Source organism: Columba livia, chromosome 2 (genome assembly GCF_036013475.1).
Source record: "Columba livia isolate bColLiv1 breed racing homer chromosome 2, bColLiv1.pat.W.v2, whole genome shotgun sequence".
Lineage (NCBI taxonomy): Eukaryota > Metazoa > Chordata > Aves > Columbiformes > Columbidae > Columba > Columba livia.
The window spans coordinates 159,268,413-159,289,642 of NC_088603.1; the positions used below are offsets into that span (position 1 = coordinate 159,268,413).

The 21,230-nt window shown below is 38.9% G+C and overlaps 1 protein-coding gene across 41 annotated transcripts in view; it reads right to left on the minus strand.

Annotated features, from left to right (window-relative positions):
* Positions 1 to 21,230, minus strand: part of TSNARE1 (t-SNARE domain containing 1) — a 540,792-nt gene that overhangs the window by 59,127 nt on the left and 460,435 nt on the right. For 38 of the 41 annotated variants that reach the window (XR_010470816.1, XM_065054562.1, XM_065054558.1 and 35 more), the window contains one exon: positions 5,580 to 5,695. The exons of the other annotated variants lie outside the window; for them this stretch is intronic. Coding sequence is in view for 37 of the 38 variants with exons in the window: in XM_065054562.1 (XP_064910634.1) it covers positions 5,580 to 5,695 (116 nt within the window). In the remaining variant the exon portion in view is untranslated. The remainder of the gene's footprint in view (positions 1 to 5,579; positions 5,696 to 21,230) is intronic. 41 annotated transcript variants of the gene reach the window in all.

A 21,230-nucleotide genomic window follows, 5' to 3' on the forward strand; every position in this document is an offset into this window, starting at 1 on the left:
GCCCTATGATATAAATTTAAAAGTCAAAAGGAATGCCATGACACAAACCTATCTATGTTTTGTCCTTATTTACAATGTTCATTACGTTGAATTATTGCTCCGTTCATCACTATGCAGGAACCGCTGTGCTCTTACAACCTGACTTTGCCAGGCATGAGATGCTTTGGACAAATGTCAGCATTTCTATTGTACATGTCAGAAGGGGGTGCCCAGACTTGTTTCTTGCTGGGAAGGAATGACAGAACTGTAAATGCCAAGTACCGCAACGTCACATGTCAATCTTTCCCTCTCTGCCACCTATCGCCCTCATGACCCAACAGATACAGGCTCTGATTGCATTTGCTGGTGGGTTATTGATGTGCTCTGCCTTGGAAGAACTTCCTGTTGGCTCCACATGGTACTTTATCCTGCTACAAGGGACAGGTGCAGCATTCATGACATCAGAAGGGGCTAAGGCTGACCTAGCAAAATCCAATTTTGCAGAAAACCGTTCTGCTGTCCTGGGTTTAAACTTCGAGATTTAAAACTCCAAGATGAAGATGCTCTTTACTTCCCTAGGCCACTTTGCATGACGGAGCTTTCCTCTGCTCCTCTAAATACATGCAGTGTCTCAAAATGCAGGTTTTATGATTCCTACGGCGGTGCAAGGAACCAGAGGAATGACACACAGTGATATTGTAGTGCCTGAAAGTAAGGGAAAAAAACAAACACCAAAGACAGATTGTGTTAAATAATCTTTCTGAACATCATCCTTTTTGGTCAAGTTACAGAAGAAATTTAACCAAATAATAAGCCCATAAATGAATTAGGCAAGGAAAACTGTGATTGCAAAGGAGGGAAAAAAGCCAATCCAAATTAAAATAGTATTTTCTAGTTTTTTATAATAATTAATTCAATTAAATCCAAAGCAAGACAGTTGCATATTCAGGAAACAGATACCTGGAGCCTGATTATTTCTTTTCCATACGGACTATAGCCCTAATCTAGAGCTCTTGTCCAAGATGGATTTTTAGCTGTACATTAAAGATTTACAGGTTGACTGTAATTAGAGTGGAACACCTTGGTCAGGATATTTCACATTTCAGAAGTTGATGATGGTTTGAAATGCAACTGGTCAAATTAACAAGAAAGGAACGCATCAACATCTGATAGAGATTAAATAACTACTTCCTGGATCAGAAAGATATTGAGCTTTAAGTTGCTGAAGACTGCAAGAATATTCTGTTGAATGATCACTTGTACACTTTCTTCTTGTTTTGCTCTTCCAAGCTGAGCATCGCTGTCAAACATTGCATCAACTACCAAGAAGGAAAACACTGTTTTATTCCCCTGGGCTCTCACCTCTTTGTTCACAGGTTCTGAAGCTGGAAAGAACAGTAAGTCCACAGGGTTTAAGGACCTCTATAACAAATTCTATGTAACCTTTGTCTGACTGAAGCATGTCTTGTAAATGGGGAAGGCACCTTCTGCTGCAATGAGTTCTTCCAAGAAAAGGGCACAGAGTAGTCATGTCATCTTTCTTTCTCTCTATTTCTTTGGCTAAATAGATTGAGATGATTAAGTTGTCATCAAAAAGCATATTTTGCAACTGTCGAATACACGTAGCATCTTTCTCAAAGGTTATCGCCTTTTTTTTTCCTATAAAGAACACTTAAGACTTAGGAGTCCAACAGTCTTTGATTGTCACTTTGTGTAATTGTGCATTCAGCCAAATGAGCCAAAAGGAGGACAAAGAATGTCTATCTAGGCTGACACTAGAGAAAGACATTATTAAAGGAGAGACTTTATTCAGACTGCTACTGCGATACTGTCCTTTTAAGATGTTTACTGATGTTGTACCGTAAGAGCAAAAAGAGCAGCTGCAATGTTGCTGCAATATGAGCAACGTGACCCAAAAGTTCCTGGGCTATTTTCCTGAGGTGTCAGCAAACAAATGTACAGTCATAAGTCCCCAGGAGTTTCTCCACATCCTCTGTAGATGCTCTTCTCTCTCTGTGCCCCAAGGGAGCCATGACATACTTATGGCAAGGACCTCAATAGGCAGAACTCAGGGCTCAGAGCTATTCTGAACAGCTGGTCTCTCCAAATGCACTGAGCCAGCAGCCACCACTGCTTAAGAAACACACAGGAAAAAGAGTTTTTTCTTTTCAAGTACTTAACTTTTTTGAGATTCGTGAAGTGATCTTTCCTATGGAAGGAATGGGTTTATCTGTCAAAGTCGTGTCTGATTTTTCCCCCTTTTGAGAAGAACTGTTGATCCAGTATCATTATTGCAAAAGTAGAAACAGGAACAAAACAAACAAACAAAAAATAAAAAATAAAAAAAGGTAGACTTCATATGTTAATGATCATAACAATCATTAGTGATCACAGATACTAATGGCATCATTTCTTTAACTCACTGAATAGTGACCTTCAGGTTTCTCATTGTGGCTGCACTTGTGAAAGCTAAAGAAGCTGACCTTGAAAATAATTCAAATGGGACCTAAACCACTTGAATGGGGCGGTGGGCAGGGGGAGGGGGTGCATGGTGAAGTTTCTTTTGGTTCTTTATTGATCCAGCACAAAGCAAACTCTTGGATGACACGTTAAGTGGAAGTTCTGGCCAGTCATTACTAAATTTAGGATTTTATTCAGTTATGTGTTCTATGCCAATCAGAGTATTTTGTAAGTAGTTCCCTAGCTTGCTTTTTTCCCTTTGTTTTTTTCTGAACATTTATGTAGAGCTGTTATATTTTAAAACCTAGCTGTTCTCTATCTCCCTTAAGTATGTAAGACAGTTTTAAATGAAACAGTTTGTTGAGGTAGTTGAAACTTTAAATCCACTGATATTCTAAAATCCATTTGTCTTGCAATTCAGAACAGAAAAGACGTTCACTATGGACACAGAATTTCTGAAAACATTCTGTTTTGGAAATCTTTAAAATGTAAATGTGAAATCTACTGCACACTATTTGGAGTCAATATAGATTAAGAAGAGTTTAAAATGATCAGAAAGCATATTTGTTCTAATATAACTCCACGTAGGTTTTGCCTACATTTGTACTTCTGGAGAGTAACTCATGTTTTAGAAACTTAATAATTAGTTTCACAATTGATGATGAAAAGTAGAGCATTATATTTTTCCTGGGGCTAGTATCTCTAGGTTCAATTCCCTCTAGACATGGATCTCTTAACAGAACATTAGTTTTCCTGTGGAGTTTTATTGTAAGAATATTTTTGCTCTCTGGCTTTCTCTGCTTAATAGATTTAGATTAAAATGTGTCTAGATGTAGTCAGCTGTTGATAAGATATGTAATTTCTAGTAGATAGGAATTATTTAACTATATATTTTCATTATATTATAGGTTACCTTGATGGATCACATTTTCAAACTAGACTTACGAAGAGTAAAACCAGAGTAATGCAACTAAAATTATAGTTGCTCTAGATTTAAATCAGTGGGACAGATCACTATCTGCACCCATAAGCAGTGTCTCTTATGTAAAAGAAGGATAAAAATATACATAGAATTTATACATCATCTATGCCATAAGAACATCCATATTTGATCCATTTAAAGTTCCATCTCACTGATATTGTCCTCACTTCAGTACTTGCCAAACACCTAAGTAAGCAGGCAAGTGTGGAAAAACATTTACTGGCATTTCTCCTAAAAATAAGGTAGGGTTCATGATCCCAAACCAGTGAGATGGTACTTGACCCAAATTTTGGTACCCACAATATCATGCCAGAAAGAGTTTCAAACATTAAATAACCTTGTGTAAATAGAGATCTTCCTGTTACAGTTTTGAAACAACCCCTGGTAGTTTCAGTTGAGAGCATGATAGAGAAAGAAGCCACATTAGAGGGCAATGACTTCAGCCTCATGTGGAAGGATAATATTGTTAAGTGACACTGAAGTCTTGTAAAAAAAAAAAGAATAAACAAAACGTATCAGTCTTTTCTGCTTCCTCTAGGGTAGATCCAGAGGATAGTTCAGGCTAGGATATTTCCACCTAAATTGTTGTTAAAGGTCCCAGTGAACCTCAGTATAATGCAGTATCTATTAAGTACAGGAGTGACATCACACATGCTTTATGCAAGTCTCTGTGGGACATATGAGGTCTCTAAACCAAAAGTTGTCCCCACCCTTCATTGTTTTCTGCCTCAGGGCTCCTACTTTTTGTCTGCAGGAAAAGCATCATTTAAGAAGGTCAAGAATTACTGGAGGGAGTCCAGTGGCTATGAAGATGATGAGGGGCCTGGAGCATCTTTCTTATGAGGAGAGACTGAGAGAGATGGGGCTGTTCAGCTGGAGAAGAGAAGCTGAGAGGGGATCTCATCAGTGTTTATCAGTACCTCCAGGATGGGTGTCAAGACGATGGACTAGACTCTGTTCAGTGGTGCTCAACAATAGGATGAGGGACAACAGGCACAGACTGAAGCACAGGAGGTTCCATCCAAACATGAGGAGAAACTTCTTTCCTTTGAGGTGTCAGAGCCCTGGAACAGGCTGCCCAGAGAGGTTGTGGAGTGTCCTTCTCTAGAGACATTCAAACCCACCTGGACACATTTCTGTGTGATCTGCTCTGGTGAACCTGCTTTAGCAGGTGAGTCAGACTGGATGATCTCCAGAGGTCCCTTCCAACCCAAACCATTCTGTGATGTGGTTCTGGCTTTACCGGTTGAAAACCCTGCCATGGCAGTAAACATTCAGACCTGGAATGCCAGACCCCTTGGGGTGGGAGAAATTCTGTAAATCTAATAATCTCTCCTTCAGTAATGGCTTAGTGATGCTCTAAAGAAGCAGACACCCAGGAATGCTTTGTATCAGACAGAGACTGTAAAAAATAACTTATGAGTCATTCTCCTATGGTAATGGCAGGAAAAAAAAAAGGAAAATAAAAACTCCTTTTGTGTCTTATGCTTTACATTTAAAGAAAATTCTTTACAAAGAAAGCGTATTATAGATTAAACTTCACTAGTTGGATGAAGTTGTTTTGATGTCTCACTTATCTTGCTAAGGTTACAGCCCAGTCTCACTACTACAGACCAATACTTCTTTTAGAAGTGGACCCAGAGCAGAGATCATCAGAAATCCATTTTTATTTTTGTCCATACTACAATCTCCAGTTGTTTGTCTTTCTGCTCCTCATGAGGGCTTGGCTTCAGGGTCTTTTTGGAACATCTCAGCAGGTAGGTGCACTTTGGAGCATCTCGGTATAGCTGTGGGGTGTTTCATTGTCCCCAGCCCTGCTTCACGCTGGGGTTTTCAACATCACTTCTGCATCTCTAATGCATATGGATTTGGGATTCATTAATTAGCATTGCTATGAGATCCATATAAAATCAAACACAACACAAACAGCAGAGAAAAGGGTAATAAGATGTTTTGTTTGAATACCACCTTGGCTTACATTTAAGGATCCACTAAGGATGACATTTCCAAACTCAAATACCCTTTAAAGGAAGTTATTTTCATAGGCCACTCCTGAATGTACAAGCTAAGATAATTGTTTCTTGCCATTATCAGCTTCCTAAGCTGTCTCCCAACCTTTCTACAGATTATAATAAAACACTTAGTTAAAGGCTTTTACCTGTGGAAACTGCATCCAGATCAGTGCTTGACAGAGACCACAATGATTATGACAATGAACACCAGAACGGCCAATGCGACAGAGAGAAGGCAGCACTTCATCTTCCTGGCTCGTAGCTAAAAGAGGAGAAAGACAAAGAAATAAGTGCATGGGTGTTTAACGGGAAGATTTAGGGTAAATCCATTAAGGAATTTTGCTTCTTTTCCATTGGTAGGACTGTTTGAAACAAGCCAATACAGCAGGGAAAATTTGTCTCTTTTTTTCAGACTGATGCATCTTTTTGGACAATTCAGTTTCTTCCTTTTCAGTGAAAATTCCCCTTAAATACAAACACCTTCTCTACACTATTTTCTTCCTTTTTAAATCATTGTTTGTGTCACACTAGGTTTCCAAACTCTGCTTGGAGGGTTGGATTTGGGTAAGGCTACTCAGTGTGGTTTTGGTCGGGGGTGTCAAATCTGCTTTCTGGCTGTCAGGAGGAAGTTGTCTCCTGCAAGATAAATAAATCTCTATCCACCCTGCTGTGCAATGAAAACTAGTCAAGCAATAAGGCAAGCTGTTCACAGGGTAGGCAAATGTACCTCCAGCATTAACTACCCTGGTTTCATTCAAATTAAGATACGGTAACAGTGATTCTGTAGGGTTTTAATTTTGATGTCTGTTTCTACTTAAACACATCAGTCTTCCCATTAACCTCCATGGATATAATGCTGTTTGCTCCCATTTAAAATCTTTTACAGATAGCTCAATTCTCCTTCCTCCCTTTCGGATGGATTAGAAGAAGGGTGTTTCCATGATTCCACAGTATCAGTAATCCTCTTATGCAAGACAGACAGAAAAAAGCAACTTCAATGAAACAAAGTTAAATCAGACATTTTCCTTGAGACCAGATCAACCAGTCCTCCAGCCGCCAGACTTGATAGCATCATCTTGACCTGATAAACCAACTGCATTGGTCCAGAGTTCTTTACATTCTTTATAAATAAAGCAGCACTCCCACAGGAGAGATTATGTTAATATTACTGCCGTTATCCACTCTTCCTTCCTTTCTTCCCCTAACTGCTGTAATCAGCCCTCCCAGTCTGCCCTAGATACTTTGCTATCTGGTTTAAACCTCTCTGCACCTCATTGCATTTCTCATAGAGCCATAGTTCCCAAGCTATTTTCTTCTACAAATGTTTTGGCCTCTTACATTGGAAGTGACAGGAGATTCTTTCACAGCCCATGTTTGTTTCACCTCCCAGGTCCCATCCATTTTTGCTGGGCAGAGCTGGGGAAGCGCTTCTACCATGGAACTCTGAGGCATGACCTGTCCTTTCCTCCAGAATCAATCACCAACTAAACTGATGTCTTTTTATTGAAATGAGGACTTCCAGAAAATTATTTTCTAATAATTTATGACATTGCATTGTCCTACCTCCATAGCAGATAATCAGTAATTTATCTTGGCTCTCCATTTAATTTTCAATTACTCACATAAAAATGGTGGGGTTTTTGTTGGTGTTTTGTTGTTGTTTGTTTCTTTTTGGGGTTGGAAAAAAAATGCATGCTTTAAATATATCATTCCCTGTGCATGGGTTAAAAAGGTCAGGTATGCTATGGAATGTGCAGCGGGACACTATTCTCCCACTCCCCAGAATCCCATTTGGGGGCATCCATTGTCTCGCACTTTTCAAACAGGTGAAAATACAGGTGTATCAGGGCTATGTGCTTCTTTAACACTTTTTTTCAAGCACAAAGTGACATTTTTTTCATAGTGACTCTGCACTTGCAGCCTTCATTTCTAGAGGGGTAACTAAAATACATTCTGAAAGCTGAGCACATGAGAGGCCTGCTATGGCATTGTCTTTTCTTTTAACCTTGATTAATTCCAAGTCAAAACTCTGCTTAAAATTCCAGACAATCTCAAAGCACCTGGATGTTCTTGTCCACCCTTAAAATGACAGAGACTTTATTTGGTCAGCAGAGGACGCTAATGAGTCATTTACCTTCTAGCAGCATTCTCAACTGTTCCAAATGGGAGTTTCAAAGGCTGTACAGTTGTCGCTTCAGATGGCATTTTCATCAGTTCCTTTGCAGAGAGATTCTTTTGTTTTGCTCTTTCTAGCATTGCAAAGTCCTACTCACTCTTATTTTGCATTTTATGTAGTCTCTCCCCACCTCTGCCACTTTTTTCTTGTTTTCAATGAACATAAAGCAAGCATAAAATTCAATGATGAAGAGACTAACAGCCTAACCAGAGGGTAGGAGAGATGTGGCCAAGCCTTTATTCTGGTATATGGTTCACATTTTATGACCTTGTCCTGGCTGGTAAGTCAGGATAATGATTCCCGCTCCGTGTATAACATCTCTTAGTGGATTTAGTATTGCTGTCTTTCACAGCCATATCATCTGTTGCAGGATTCTTCTCTTAATTCCTAGCTCTTCCTTTATATTTCAATAAGGGAAATGCTCAGTTCTTTGAGTCTCTTTAGTCTCCAGTCATAAATCTGTACATGCTGGAGAAGCAATAGAAACACAGGTCCTGAGCAGGTCGGACAGATTGTTAAGTTCACCAGATAGGACCTCCAGATCATAGTATAGGCACCCTCACCTGAGTTTCACATAAATATACAATAACAAACAGAATAAATGGTAATATTACATGTAATGAACCCTGGTTATTATCTCTGGTTCAGATTAGCAGAATCTCCAAAACGGAGATTATAAACAGTGCCTTAATGTCAGCCCTGTCATTCTTGAGGAAAGAAACACAATCCTATATCTTTAACAACTCAAGGCATCGACACACACTGGAAGCATCACAAGATCAGAAATTTAAGCCCTCAACAGGTAGGAGATGATAGAGTTTAAGTTTCCCAGGTACGCATATACAGGTACTATTTTTTCCCCCTCTCAAATCAGATATCTGCCTTATTCAGCACATGGGTAATTATTATGCTATGCATGTCATATATGTTTATAAATTTTACTAATCTACTTAATTTTTCTTGGAATGTCTATTCAAAGCCACATTCACATGAGATCACACAAACTTTTCACTTAACACCAAGCTCCTAATTTTCCCATGGGAGTTCCACGAGAGCAGAAACATCTAATTAATGCCTTCCATCCCAAACACCAACACAGTGCTGGGTTTGTGTCCATTCTATGCTGAGGGAGTGGAGACATGTGCCATAGGTGGAAGTATAGCTGATCTCAAGAAAATTCCAAGGCTCCAAGGGAAAAAAAAACAAAAAGGAAAAGAGAAAGGGAAAAAAGTAATTCGTGATGCCATTCCTTGAATCAAGGTTAATCTACACTTAATGGAAATGGTAGACCATTTCCAAATCTGAAATGGGGTCATTTTTCACCATGTAAAGTTCCTTACTGCCCTGAGACAAATACTACTAGCTTTCTGCCTTAAAATTAGTAGCAAAAACAAAAAAAAAAGAACGCAAACCACGTGTAAAATGAATCATTTATTTCATGACAATTCTTCAGGGAGCTTTGCATTTTTATAACATTTCGTTTCCCACGCATCTGACTAATCCACAGTTGATTCCACTCATCTTTTTCCAGATCTTTCTCCCCTCAGCTGCTGAAGATCTTCCTTTCATGCTATGCATTAATATTATTCCCTGTTCTCCTTGGCTTTCCTGGTCTCCAGCATAGAAAGGTTATGGGAAATGTGACCTCCTCTTAGAGAAGCAACTGTATAATAATTTAATTCGGCATCTTTCACTTGCAGGTGAATCATACTTGCACGCTTACTAAAGAAAAGACATACCTACGACTGTTGGCACAGCAAATGTATCAATATCTGAAGTGCTCTTGGTACCAACTGAATCTTTTGGATGTTCCCTTCAGCTTCTAAGAAGTATCAAGAAAAACTGAGGGAACAGCTTTTTCCTAGAGGGCTGAAGGTTTTGCTAAACGCTCCTAAAGGTGACAAAAAGCTATCGCTGTTTTCTACATATAGCTTTTCCTTACAAATTGCAAAGCTCTGTCCACATATAGGAGGCACTAGAATTTAACAAAATCTCCTAAAAAACAGGTTCATCCCAGGTAAACACATCTCCCAAGCCTCCACTTTGGAAAACAGGGACTCCCTTTAACTATCACTTAAAATGCTTCTTTAAATAGAGATACAGAAATCAACACAACAAACAAAATTTCAGGCTGAATTTAGGAAGTTTAAAGCTACCAGAAAGCATTATTTTCTGCTAGAAAATATATGAGAAATAAGCAGTATAATCTGATTTCATTTTAATTACATTAGCTTATTCTGAACCTTGAATGGTATGGTGTTGCACTGCTCTTGTTTTATAGCTCTGTCCCAACCTGTTGTAAGCCCATTTCTCAGAACACCTAGAATTTGTTGATTAAATTGGAGCTAATCTATCTTCATTGTACACATTTTCCCAAGATGAAAAGAATGCAGCATGGGACAAAAAAACCCTAATTTTGTAGAAAGATGTAATGGCTTTTTATGGTTATTTTTACTAGGCTCTCAGTACTTTTTTAGTAAAGCGGTATAAATAAAGATATATTTTAATCCTGACAGAGGTTCTTTCAACACACACATGAAACAGGAATGAAAAGCAGGGAAGGAATGAACAAGGTTATTTAGGGACACAGCACTTCATACTGACAGGTGACCTGGATGTGACTGAGCCTGGAAGAGCCTTTTCCCTCATTGTTTCATAAAAATAAGCTGCAGGTCATATTTTACAGCCTAGAAGATACTTGTTTCTTGGGGTGAAATGTGAAATGTTGAAAAACATTTTAATTACGTCACAACAGATAGTTAAGTAATTAAAAACTATTAAAGCCCATTACAGCCTTAAGCCCAGAAAAGCAAGTTTTGTCTTGGAAATGCCTAAGCCAATGCTGTTACAAGAAGGACAGAAATGTTTCCTTGCTAAGAATTCAGAAGCTAGCTGGGTAAAAGCATAAATAATAGAACAGGCCAGAGGAAACAATTTTTTTCCTGTATTTATATGGAATAGAAAAGATTGGACTAGACTAGAATGATAGAAAAAAATGAGCCAAATGACTAAGTGTTTGATTCACATATGGAAAAGCAGCATCATGCTTCTCTACCCTTTATGGATTGGTTACACCAGACACTGAAGGGCAGGAAGGTTAAGATTGCACAACTGTCTCTACAAAGGAAGCGAAAAGCACTAGAAACAGGCATTTTAGTTGAGGCAGGGATCTGTAATTTTCTACATCTCCTGTAGGATGAAAGCACTGGGCAGGTTGCTATCATTAGCTAAATTAATCTCACCAATATCCCCACTTTCTTACTCCATCTCTCCCTGTTCTTAGCCCTTGGACGAGGATAAGGATGATGATATCAGAGAATCGCAGAAGATGCTTAATACAAGATGATGTTCCTCTGTCCCTCCCTCCTACAATGCCAAATAATATAAGTATTTGACATACTTTAGGCTTTTCAGTTAGTTTGTAAGAACAAGAAACCACCTCCTAGGAGAGCAGGTTTATTTTCCAGTCATTGTTTGTTAGACAGGTTATTATGTTAAGCAACCTACCCTGTACTCAATACCAAAAAAACTCAGTAAAACCATACATTTTTACCTACGGCAGTGCTTATGCATATTTTAAACACAATTTTAAAATAATGACCAAGTAATAATGCGTTTTCCGACAGAGCCTGGATTACAAGAGTTTCTTTAAGTACAATTCCACTACTTAAGTGAAGTAAACATTGAGAATTTATCTGCTATGGAGATCTATTTCCTTCAAAACCACCTAGAAAATGAAACTCCAAAATGATTGGATTTAGAAACCACACAATAACAGCTTCAGTTATCAGGTCAGGTCCTTTTAAGGGCCTCTACTGGGCAATGAATACCCACCTTGATTAATTTTCAAGTACTGTTTCCTCCATTGTAAGATTAACAAATCTGTTTGACATAAAATGCTACACGTTATGTACAAATCTCTGTAGAGAGAGTTTTGTGACATTAGAAAGGTTCACACAATTTTGTTCACCCTGCCCTCAGAGGTCATTTCGAATTGAATGAAAGTGTTTGTCTATGCCCTTAATATGCATTTTGAAAGCTAATTTGAGGTCTGCCAGATTGAGAGCCCAGGTCCTTAATTACGTTTGGACGTGTTTATACAGAGATGATAATATGAATCTGAAACTACTGTCATTCTAATAGACACGAGCAGAAAGTCTGCTGAAGGCTGTGGAATTCACATGGGGGAAAAAGGGAAATATTGGAGTAACACAGCAGAAAATCAGACTTTGTAGATGTGCGTTTACTTCCAAGTATTATGCAAACATACAGAGGGAAAAAATCTCCTTACACTTGCACAAGTGTTGTAATCATTATTAATTTTGTTTTATATTCCGTTTACATTGATAAGATCCCTTAGCTAAGTCACGCACAATTGTCCGATAAGAATGTAAACACGCTGTGTTATTGCAATGGAAGTGAGGAAAACGACCTTTAACGTGTGTACAAATTAAAATGCACTAACCAAATTTGGTGACCTTTATGGTAAAGCTTCCTTATAGAGTAACAATTAATTCACTATGAAATATCACTGCTTCTGCAGACAGGCTAGAAAAGGCCAGTAATATTATTAAGTACTTTCAGTGTTTTTAAACGAGAATGAAGAAGACAAGTTGCATCTGAGTAAAACTCACAAGATATGAGAGCAACAGGAAAAGGCCAGCACACACCAGCAAGGGAATATCACTTTTCTTTGACACATTTGTGCCTTTATTTCCACATCATTTGGACTGATTTGAAATTTCCCTTATGATGCGGTGTCTACATATTTGTCGCTTTTCACATAGTCTTCCCATTCCCTTAAGTCTCTTACATTTTCCAAGCATGCAACCTACCTCAAGCTATTTCATTTAAATGAAAATATTGCAGACAAATCAAAGAAGAACGCTATTGAAAAATGTCCAAGTGTCCCACTCTGAAAAAGGTAATGCGAATATTTTCGCTATGCTTTGGAGAAAGATAAGGAACATGAGGAGGAATAGGGAGAAAGGATTTAATCTCATCAGATAAGGGTGCACTTTTTAGGCTTTCTAGGAAATTTGGCTCATCTTGGGAAAGGTATGATCTCTCTCATACCCTAGTTGATGTAGACCCATATTTAAAATCCCAGATAGTCCCCACCATCTGCAACAGTCTTCTAACAGGATGAGGATAGGAGCAGAATGTTTTCTGTGTTAGTTTGCCTAAAAGCAGACAGGGGTTGATGTTAAGCCTGTATGCACAGATTTAATTGCTGCATTTTCTAACTTCTGAATGCTTGAATTAGCAATCTTAATATTCCCTTAATATATTTGTTTTTCTAATAGCTGAGACATCATTTGTAATAACACATGATAATAGCTTACATTTCTATCATGTTCTTCAAGGCAGCAGGCCTCCAATGTGATTTACAAATTCACTATAAAGAGGATTATTTTTTTCCCAGCACTGGAGTGAAGCCACCTACCTCTGGCAGCTGCTTAAATTCTACATAGCAAATCCAGCCAGTTTAAAGCAGGTAATGACTATTGTGTGTACTCAAAACACCAGAGAGCCTGCATTTTCCCAAAACAGAATTTGCCCAAGGTAGCAAAGCAAACACCCTTATATTTTTTGCAGAAACCCCCTTGAGATGATTAACAGCCCCAGAGACCTTAACTCCTCCAATTCAAACCCAGAACCAAAGTTGCCAAGGAGCAGAGTGAAAATTATTTGACCACATGAAAGTAGTGCTGTGCTCAGAGAAAACATTCTTGCTGAGCTGTGTTTATTAGTTAGTTTATATTATCATATGAATAGGACTACTTTGCTGGTTTGGAAATGACAGTCTTTGGGTCACTGTGCTGCTGATCTCAACCCAGCCATTGAGCCAGCTTTCAACCCACCTGACTTATCTGGTCTGTACGTCATCAGTTTTTCTATGAGGGAGTTATGGGAGCCAGTGCAGAATGTCTTAATTGCAGAACAAACTGAGGAAAGATTTGGCTCATTCTCTGTCTCAGAAAACACTTGGGCTTCCCAGCTTGGCTCCTTATGCCAATAGCAACTAGACTGAACTTTACACAGGCTTATAAGGACCAGAGCCAAAGCATAATAAGTATATAGTCTGGCTTAACTCCATTGGTGTTAATGGAACTACTTCAGTATACTCTTCTGAGATCCTGGTCCAAATAAGTAAATAATTTCTCCTTAGCAGCGTGTGTATAGCTATATGCAAGATTACTGTTTGAAATTTCTAAAAAAAATAAATACTTGGTAGAGGCTGGAGTATCAGCCATGAAGGATCTTCAGACCATCCTCAAATAAAAGCAAGGATCAGATTAATACCAAGCGCCAGGTCCTGCACTTAGATCACCACAGCTCCACACAACGCTACAGGTTCGGGGAAGAGTGGCTGGGAAGTGCCTAGAGGAAAAGGACCTGGGGGTATTGGCCAACAGTGGATGAACATGAGCCAGTGTGTGCCCAGGTGGCCAAGAGGCCACCAGCATCCTGGCTTGTGTCAGGAATAGTGTGGTCAGCAGGCCCAGGGCAGTGACCGTCCCCCTGTCCTGGGCACTGGGGAGGCCAAACCTCGAATCCTGGGGTCAGTTTTGGGCCCCTCACCATAAGAAAGACATTGAGGTGCTGGAGTGAATTGAGAGAAGGGAACAGGCTGAGGGACCTGGGGGGTTCAGCTGGAGAACAGGAGCTGAGGGGAGACCTTCTGATCTCTGAACTGCCTGAAAGGAGCTTGGAGCATGGAGGGGGTTGGTCTCTTCTCTCAAGTAACAAGTGACAGGATGAGAGGAAATGGCCTCAAGTTGCTTTTAGGGGTGGAGGAAAAACTTAATAAAACAGTACAGTTCACATTGGGACTGAAAGAAAGGATTTTCTGTGTTCAAAGCACGTGTTCTTGAACTAAGACTTGCCTTCAAATCTCAGCAGGAATTAAGGCAAATTACCCTCAGTTTAAGTCGTCAGGCACCAAACACCAAAATGAAGGTTTACATCGGTTTGACTTTACCACCAGAAGGCAGGTGTACACATAAACATAACCCAGTGCATTACAGTAACTGATCCACAAAAACCTCCTCCCAGCCTTATAAAAACTAAATTTTGGATGGAGTTTCAGGAAGTAGTCTGCCTTCGATACCTTAGAAATTCAGTATTAGGAGCTGATGAATCTGCAGAGTGAAAATGTCACAGAACCATAATAGCCAGTATTCAATGTCTGCATTTTCTTTAGAACAATTTATATTCTCAGAAAAAAAATACAACCTGAAAAGAAAAGAGCTACGGTACTTGTTTCAAAGTCTGTTTTTTTTCTTTGCTGTGTCTGTTGATTTAACATAGGACATTACTTCTTACAAACTTTGCTCACTACTGTCTCTAAACAATCATTAACGTCATTCCTATTTCAGTGGTTTCTCTACTAATGCTGAAACACTACCATCATTAGCATGTCGAGCAGTGATTGACAGGCACAAACTATCACGCATTCCCTCATAGTGTTGTAGAACAGAGCTAACTTCTGCTGCACTGAACTTTAAACACACCTCTAAACATTGTAAAAAGGGTTTTTCTGGTAGTGAAGTCCAAAGAGTGTAGAGGAAAAACAAAATAAATAAATCCAATAACAAGATTAAGAGAATGTTCCTTAAAAAAAAAAAAAAAACAAAAAACAAAAAACAAGAGAACCAACAGCTTTTGCAACCAAGAACACTATTAAAGCTCAAGACTGATTTCCTTCCTCCTAGGCATTCTATTTTTCACCATTTTACAAGCATTCCCCATGTCACTGCTGTTCCTTTGTAGTATGCAGACTAGTTGGGACCAAAGTGCTAAGTAACAGTGAGTAAATTAAATTGAGACCAGGCATGAAAATCTTCCTTGTGAAAAGTGACAAATCGTGCGTGAGGAACTCGAGGAACACAAACCTCCACACTTTGCCTAACGCTGTACAGATATACAGACAGAATAAAAGCTGTTTTACAGCGTCTTAACTCCATGTATACCTATATGTTGGTCTTCCTCTATTTAAAGTAGATCTCACAGAGACAAGCTGAAAGTCCTACCAAACAAGCATCATTAAAGGACAAAAGGAGATTTCTCTTCTACTATGTACTAACATGGATAAAGTCACGTAATGTGTAACACTGGTTAAATCAAGAAGAAATAGCAATGCCTCCATCTCATTGTATTGGGTGGGAAAGAATTACATTTAAGGCAGCGTGATTTTATGCAGAAGACATGGAGAATTAATTAGGGTATCAAAATTCCTGATATAAGCTTTTGTTTAAACCCAAACAAGCTCTTCAGGTTTTGGAGTGTATTTTTACTCTCTGTTTTCGATTCCACATTGGCCTGTGAGCTTTCCATTTTCAGAGGGATTAAATGCACAAATGCCAGGAGGTAGCCGGGGTTGATGCTGCTCTTCTGTCTCTATGAGAAAGCACAAGGCATGGGGAAATTCTGTGTGCGGATACTGTTCTGCTGAGGTTTTCTGCTCAGTTCTGCAGATGGAGATGCAGGGAAAGTCAAACAAAGAACAGAGTTCAGCAGTTGTAAGAACAGTATTCAAGTATAAGAACAAAACAAAACAAAAAAACACACCAAAAAAACCCCCACAAACAAACAAAACAAAACACCACTTTAAAATACAAGGTAATGTGGAGAACTATACATACAAATATAGCACTTTTGCCTGCTTTTCTCATTTAGTTGTTTTGTGATCCTTCATAAGTTATTTAACTTCTTAGTTCCTTAATTTCTCCTTTTCTAAGAGTAAGGATGTTACTTCATTAAATAAATGGAGCAAAAGTAGGGACATCTATGATGATACATCTCATTATTTGCTAAGATCAACACACAAGCACTGGTTTTTTTTGTTTGTTTGTTTATTTGGTTTGAGTTTTTTTTATATCCAGTTTGTATGTGGATTGTTTTGTTTTGTTTCAGTTAAGTTGGTTCAGCCATTTCTAACATTGGAAGCCTTAACATGTTCTTGGATGACAGCATTTCTCTTTAATTACATCAGACAACAGAGTCATGAATATGACACTGGAGCACATATTGCAGAGGAATAAGATGTAGCCCCTTTCTTCATCTGTCTCTCGTCTCTCAAATGTCAAAATTTTTTCATCTCCATTTGAAGGCCTCTGCATCTTTACCCTTAAATACTTGAACTAAACCATATTTTACTCTGAACTAAGCTAAGGTGAACAATGTCTGATATGGAAGCTGAATAAAATAGCAGGTCTAAATGTTTCACTGTTCACCAGCTGGCAATAAGAAAATACTCAGAAGCATGCTGCATTATTTACTGCCATCGAAGCTGTGCGTTTCCTGCATCTATGTCAAAATTCTTCACAGAATCACAGAATGTCAGGGATTGGAAGGGACCTCAAAAGATCATCTAGTCCAATCCCCCTGCCGGAGCAGGAACACCCAGGTGAGGTTACACAGGAAGGTGTCCAGGCGGGTTTGAATGTCTGCAGAGAAGGAGACTCCACAACCTCCCTGGGCAGCCTGGTCCAGGCTCTGGGAACCTCACTGGGAAGAAGTGTCTTCTCATATTTAAGTGGAACCGCCTGTGTTCCAGTTTGTACCCATTGGACCTTGTCCTATCATTGGTTGTCACCGAGAAGAGCCTGGCTCCATCCTCCTGACACTCCCTCTTTCCATATTTACAATCATTAATGAGGTCACCCCTCAGTCTCCTCCAAGTTCAAGAGCCCCAGCTCCCTCAGCCTTTCCTCACACGAGAGATGCTCCACTCCCTTCAGCATCTTTGTTGCCCTGCGCTGGACTCTCTCCAGCAGTTCCCTGTTCTTCTGGAACTGAGGGGCCACAACTGGACACAATATTCCAGATGTGGTCTCAGCAGGGCAGGGTAGAGGGGCAGGAGAACCTCTCTGACCTAGTAATCACCAGCCTTCTAATCCACCCAAGGTACCATTTGCCTTCCTGGCCACAAGGGCCCAGTGCTGGCTCATGGTCATCCTGTTGTCCCCAGGACCCCCAGGTCCCTTTCCCCTACACTGCTCTCCAACAGGTCATTCCCAACTTATACTGGAACCTTGTATATTTACAAATTGAAATGGATTCTTGGTAAAAGAGATCATTGTTACAAACAATGGAGTACCAGCATTGCTTCACAAATGACCTCGGAGCCTGACCCTGTTGGTCAAAATTGTAAACCCCAGGACTAGGCACAGTCTAGTCAGCACTGCTAACATAAAGAACTTTTAATGGAATTGTGTAGCAATAATTTGACTGCTATAGTTAACATAATAGAGCTCTGTGAATGTCAAAAAGCATAGTGGCAACGGTCTGTCCTACAGACCACATCGATAATTAGCAGCAACAAGAGGACAACCTGCAAAATGAAGAATTAAATGAAATTATGAGTCTTCAAAGGCAAAAGTGAAAATAGCTTTCATATCTGAATTTGATCTCATTGCAAGGATGGAAAGGGCAGAAAGCAATGAAGTGTATTAAATCCATCATGTCTTTGTATGTATGATTTTTGTCACGGTGCCAATTTGTAGCCAGTTTGCAAGACTATTCCATCCATTTATGCTGTGTAAGGAAAACAAATATATATATATATATAAATCTCTAAACATTTCCTCCAATGAACAAGACAAACAGATTCGATTGTCCAGCATGGGATAAAGAGGGGCGTTCGGTCAAAAGACAACATGTCACTCAACTATTATTAACTTCTGGCCAAGAAAAAGAAAATTCAGTTACATAACATCTAAAGAGATCTTTGTAGATATGCACAACCAATAAATTAATAACCTGTTGGCTAGGCTAAATTTATTTTTAAAATTATGTAGTCACTTTGTTACAACAGTGTTTTAAAAATATGTAGGGTGGTTCTCCTAGGCTGCTGAGAAGATGAGGATATCGTAAATTTCCAGGATGAGATTTGGATGGAAATCCTCCCAAACTTATCTACAAATCCTCCCAAACTCCTGGAAACTGAACTGAATGACTGATTTGAAGCCCTGAGGAAGTTTCTAAAGTAGTTCTGAGCATTTCTACCTAAATTGAAACCTCCATGGGAGATTATGCACTGGTGCTGTTTGGAGAATAACGCAAAGACGGACATCTCCAGAGAGGTTTCGCTTGTGGAATTTTTTGAGGTTGACATTCAAGAAACCAGATATTTTTGAAGACTCCAGAGAATTAAAGGGAACCTCTGAACTTGTTAAGTGTCCCAGCTCTTTTTACATGCAGCTGATCAAAGCTTTTAACTCTCCATTCCTTTTCTGCTGCCATCTATGACAAGAGCTTAAATAGTTGAGCTCCACATGGGAAAAAAAAATACAGATATCTGTATGGGTGTGTGTATATTTTTCTCTTTCTGCTTGTCAAAGCCTCTGTACTTAACATATTAATTTACTGAGTTTAACTTGTTAATATGAGCTCCTTTAAGTCATTAGAACTCCTTTTCTCATGATAATCCTCTTATTTGATAATCAGTCTGAGTCTGCCTGTATTTCTTAAGAACATTTCAAAGTTCCTGGTGGAGATCAAGGAAAGTTTTCTCTTGCTCTGCTTCACAAACTCTAACTTATTAGGCAGTGGTAAGGTACAACATTTAGGTTATAATAATTTTGTTGCACTTCTCTATTTCCTGTATTGCCTGTTATGAACGGAAATGTTATTTTTCTTTTAAATGCATTATGGCTGTTAAAAGTTGACTAGCAGAAAGCTAGAGGAATTACAATGGATATGTCAAAGATTGTAATAGATACTATAATGTGCTTCAACTGGAAGAACAACCAACAGACCCTCTTCTCCAGTGAGTCATTCCTAAAATTGGTCATAATGCATTTCTTGATACTCTTAATTATTTAACATGCAAGACCATCTTTGCATAAGAGATCTGAGAACATGAACTAATCTCAAGACACCAGGCAGATATTACATCATGAGCAACAAAATTCCAGTCACCTCTGACTCAAGTTTCTCTAAAGAGAAATCAATCCACCCCTCACCACTACCAGCCCTCCCGCTGCTCACTGTATGTCTTTTAAAAGGCAGAGAAACCATTAATGCATAGCAACATCATATCTCAGTTTGAACACATCGAAGAAAACTCCTCATAATCCTTTTGCATCTCAACTATGGGGCACAGTAAAACTTCCTGAAGCAACAAGCAACAACAGACCTAACAGAAATTTAAAAACTCTACTATTCCCTCTGTGATCTTTCAAACCCTACTTAAAGATAAAACTTAATTTATCCCCTTAAAGCAAAAAGCTGTAGACAGCAAGCTGCTTACTCTTCTTTCTCAAACTTAATGTTCAGTGGGGGTGGGAAAATATAAAAAAGAAGAAAAGAAGCTAGCATAAGGGCAGTCCCACATCAACTAATCTCTGCAACAAATTAATTAAACAATTATATTAGCCAAGCCCTCACTTCTGACATGGCACAGCTGACATTAATTGGGCCACAATCAAGATACTAATTCAGGTTAATTGGATTTCCACTGTCAGTAGCTATCAGCTTGTTTCAATATGCTGCTGTCATTTAAGAATAATTAATCACGGATGGCTTTATTGGACGGTGCGGGTTGACAGCTGATGGTGTGGTGATGCCTGAAAAAGCTGGTGATTGCTGTAGGCATCCAGAATGGGAAAGCTGGTTTCTCCTGTAAAGATTATTCTATCACCACTATATGTCGAGACCTAAAATGTGCTACATAAAATGTCGAGACAGTGATATTTGCTGATTCTTGAACACACACAGAGAGGAAAAAGAGTGGGCTGGAGAAGAGAAACCCCAGCAATTCAAATTGGAATCTCACTGCAAAAGGTCAGAGGGCTGTGCATGTTCCACCACAGCCTTCAGACACACAGTTATTGTTTGGCTTTTGCTACAATAAGAAAGGATTCAATAATACAACAGTTCACATGCTGTAAGTGCATGAAATGGCACTGAAATGCCAAGTCTGACCGAGTGTTATTTGCTTTTCTCCATTCATAATAGGCCATTACTTTGGTTAACATCTGATAACATAATTTATTCAATCTGTTGCCAGAATGTCTGCAAAAATGTCAAGGAACTTATGAAGCTAAGTCTTTATTTATTAATAACTTGGTGGAAAAAAAAAAAAGTGATGAAACTGTTGTGGGGAAATGGGGGAAAAAAAGCTAAAAATTGCAGTATAAGATGAAAATAATTTAGAGTGTTCCATAAGGAGTAGTAGGAATACATTATGTTTCTGAAAAAAAAGCAATTTAAACTTCAGGAAAGAAAAAGCCTTAACACCAAGTTCTATTAGACTATGTAATTATTCCCCAAGGGGGAAAATATATATATATATTTAAAATTAAAGTACAATTTTAGATTATTCATGACAGAGTGCTAAAAAATCATTTCAGAAGTGGCTACACTACTTTGAGAGCTGGACAGAGAAAAATTTCTACCACGGATATGATGAATTTATTGTGTAACTACCAGCAACCAGTTTTAGATAGACGGAGTACACAGAAACACATTTCTAAAGGAAAATCAGACACTGTGGCTGATGAATTTGGCTCCCTCTTTTTAGGATGGAAGGATGGAAGACTAGCATGTGCACTACTCAAAAAATTGCACAAATTCCTATTTTGAAGATATTCTCTTGCTGTCAAGAGAAGCC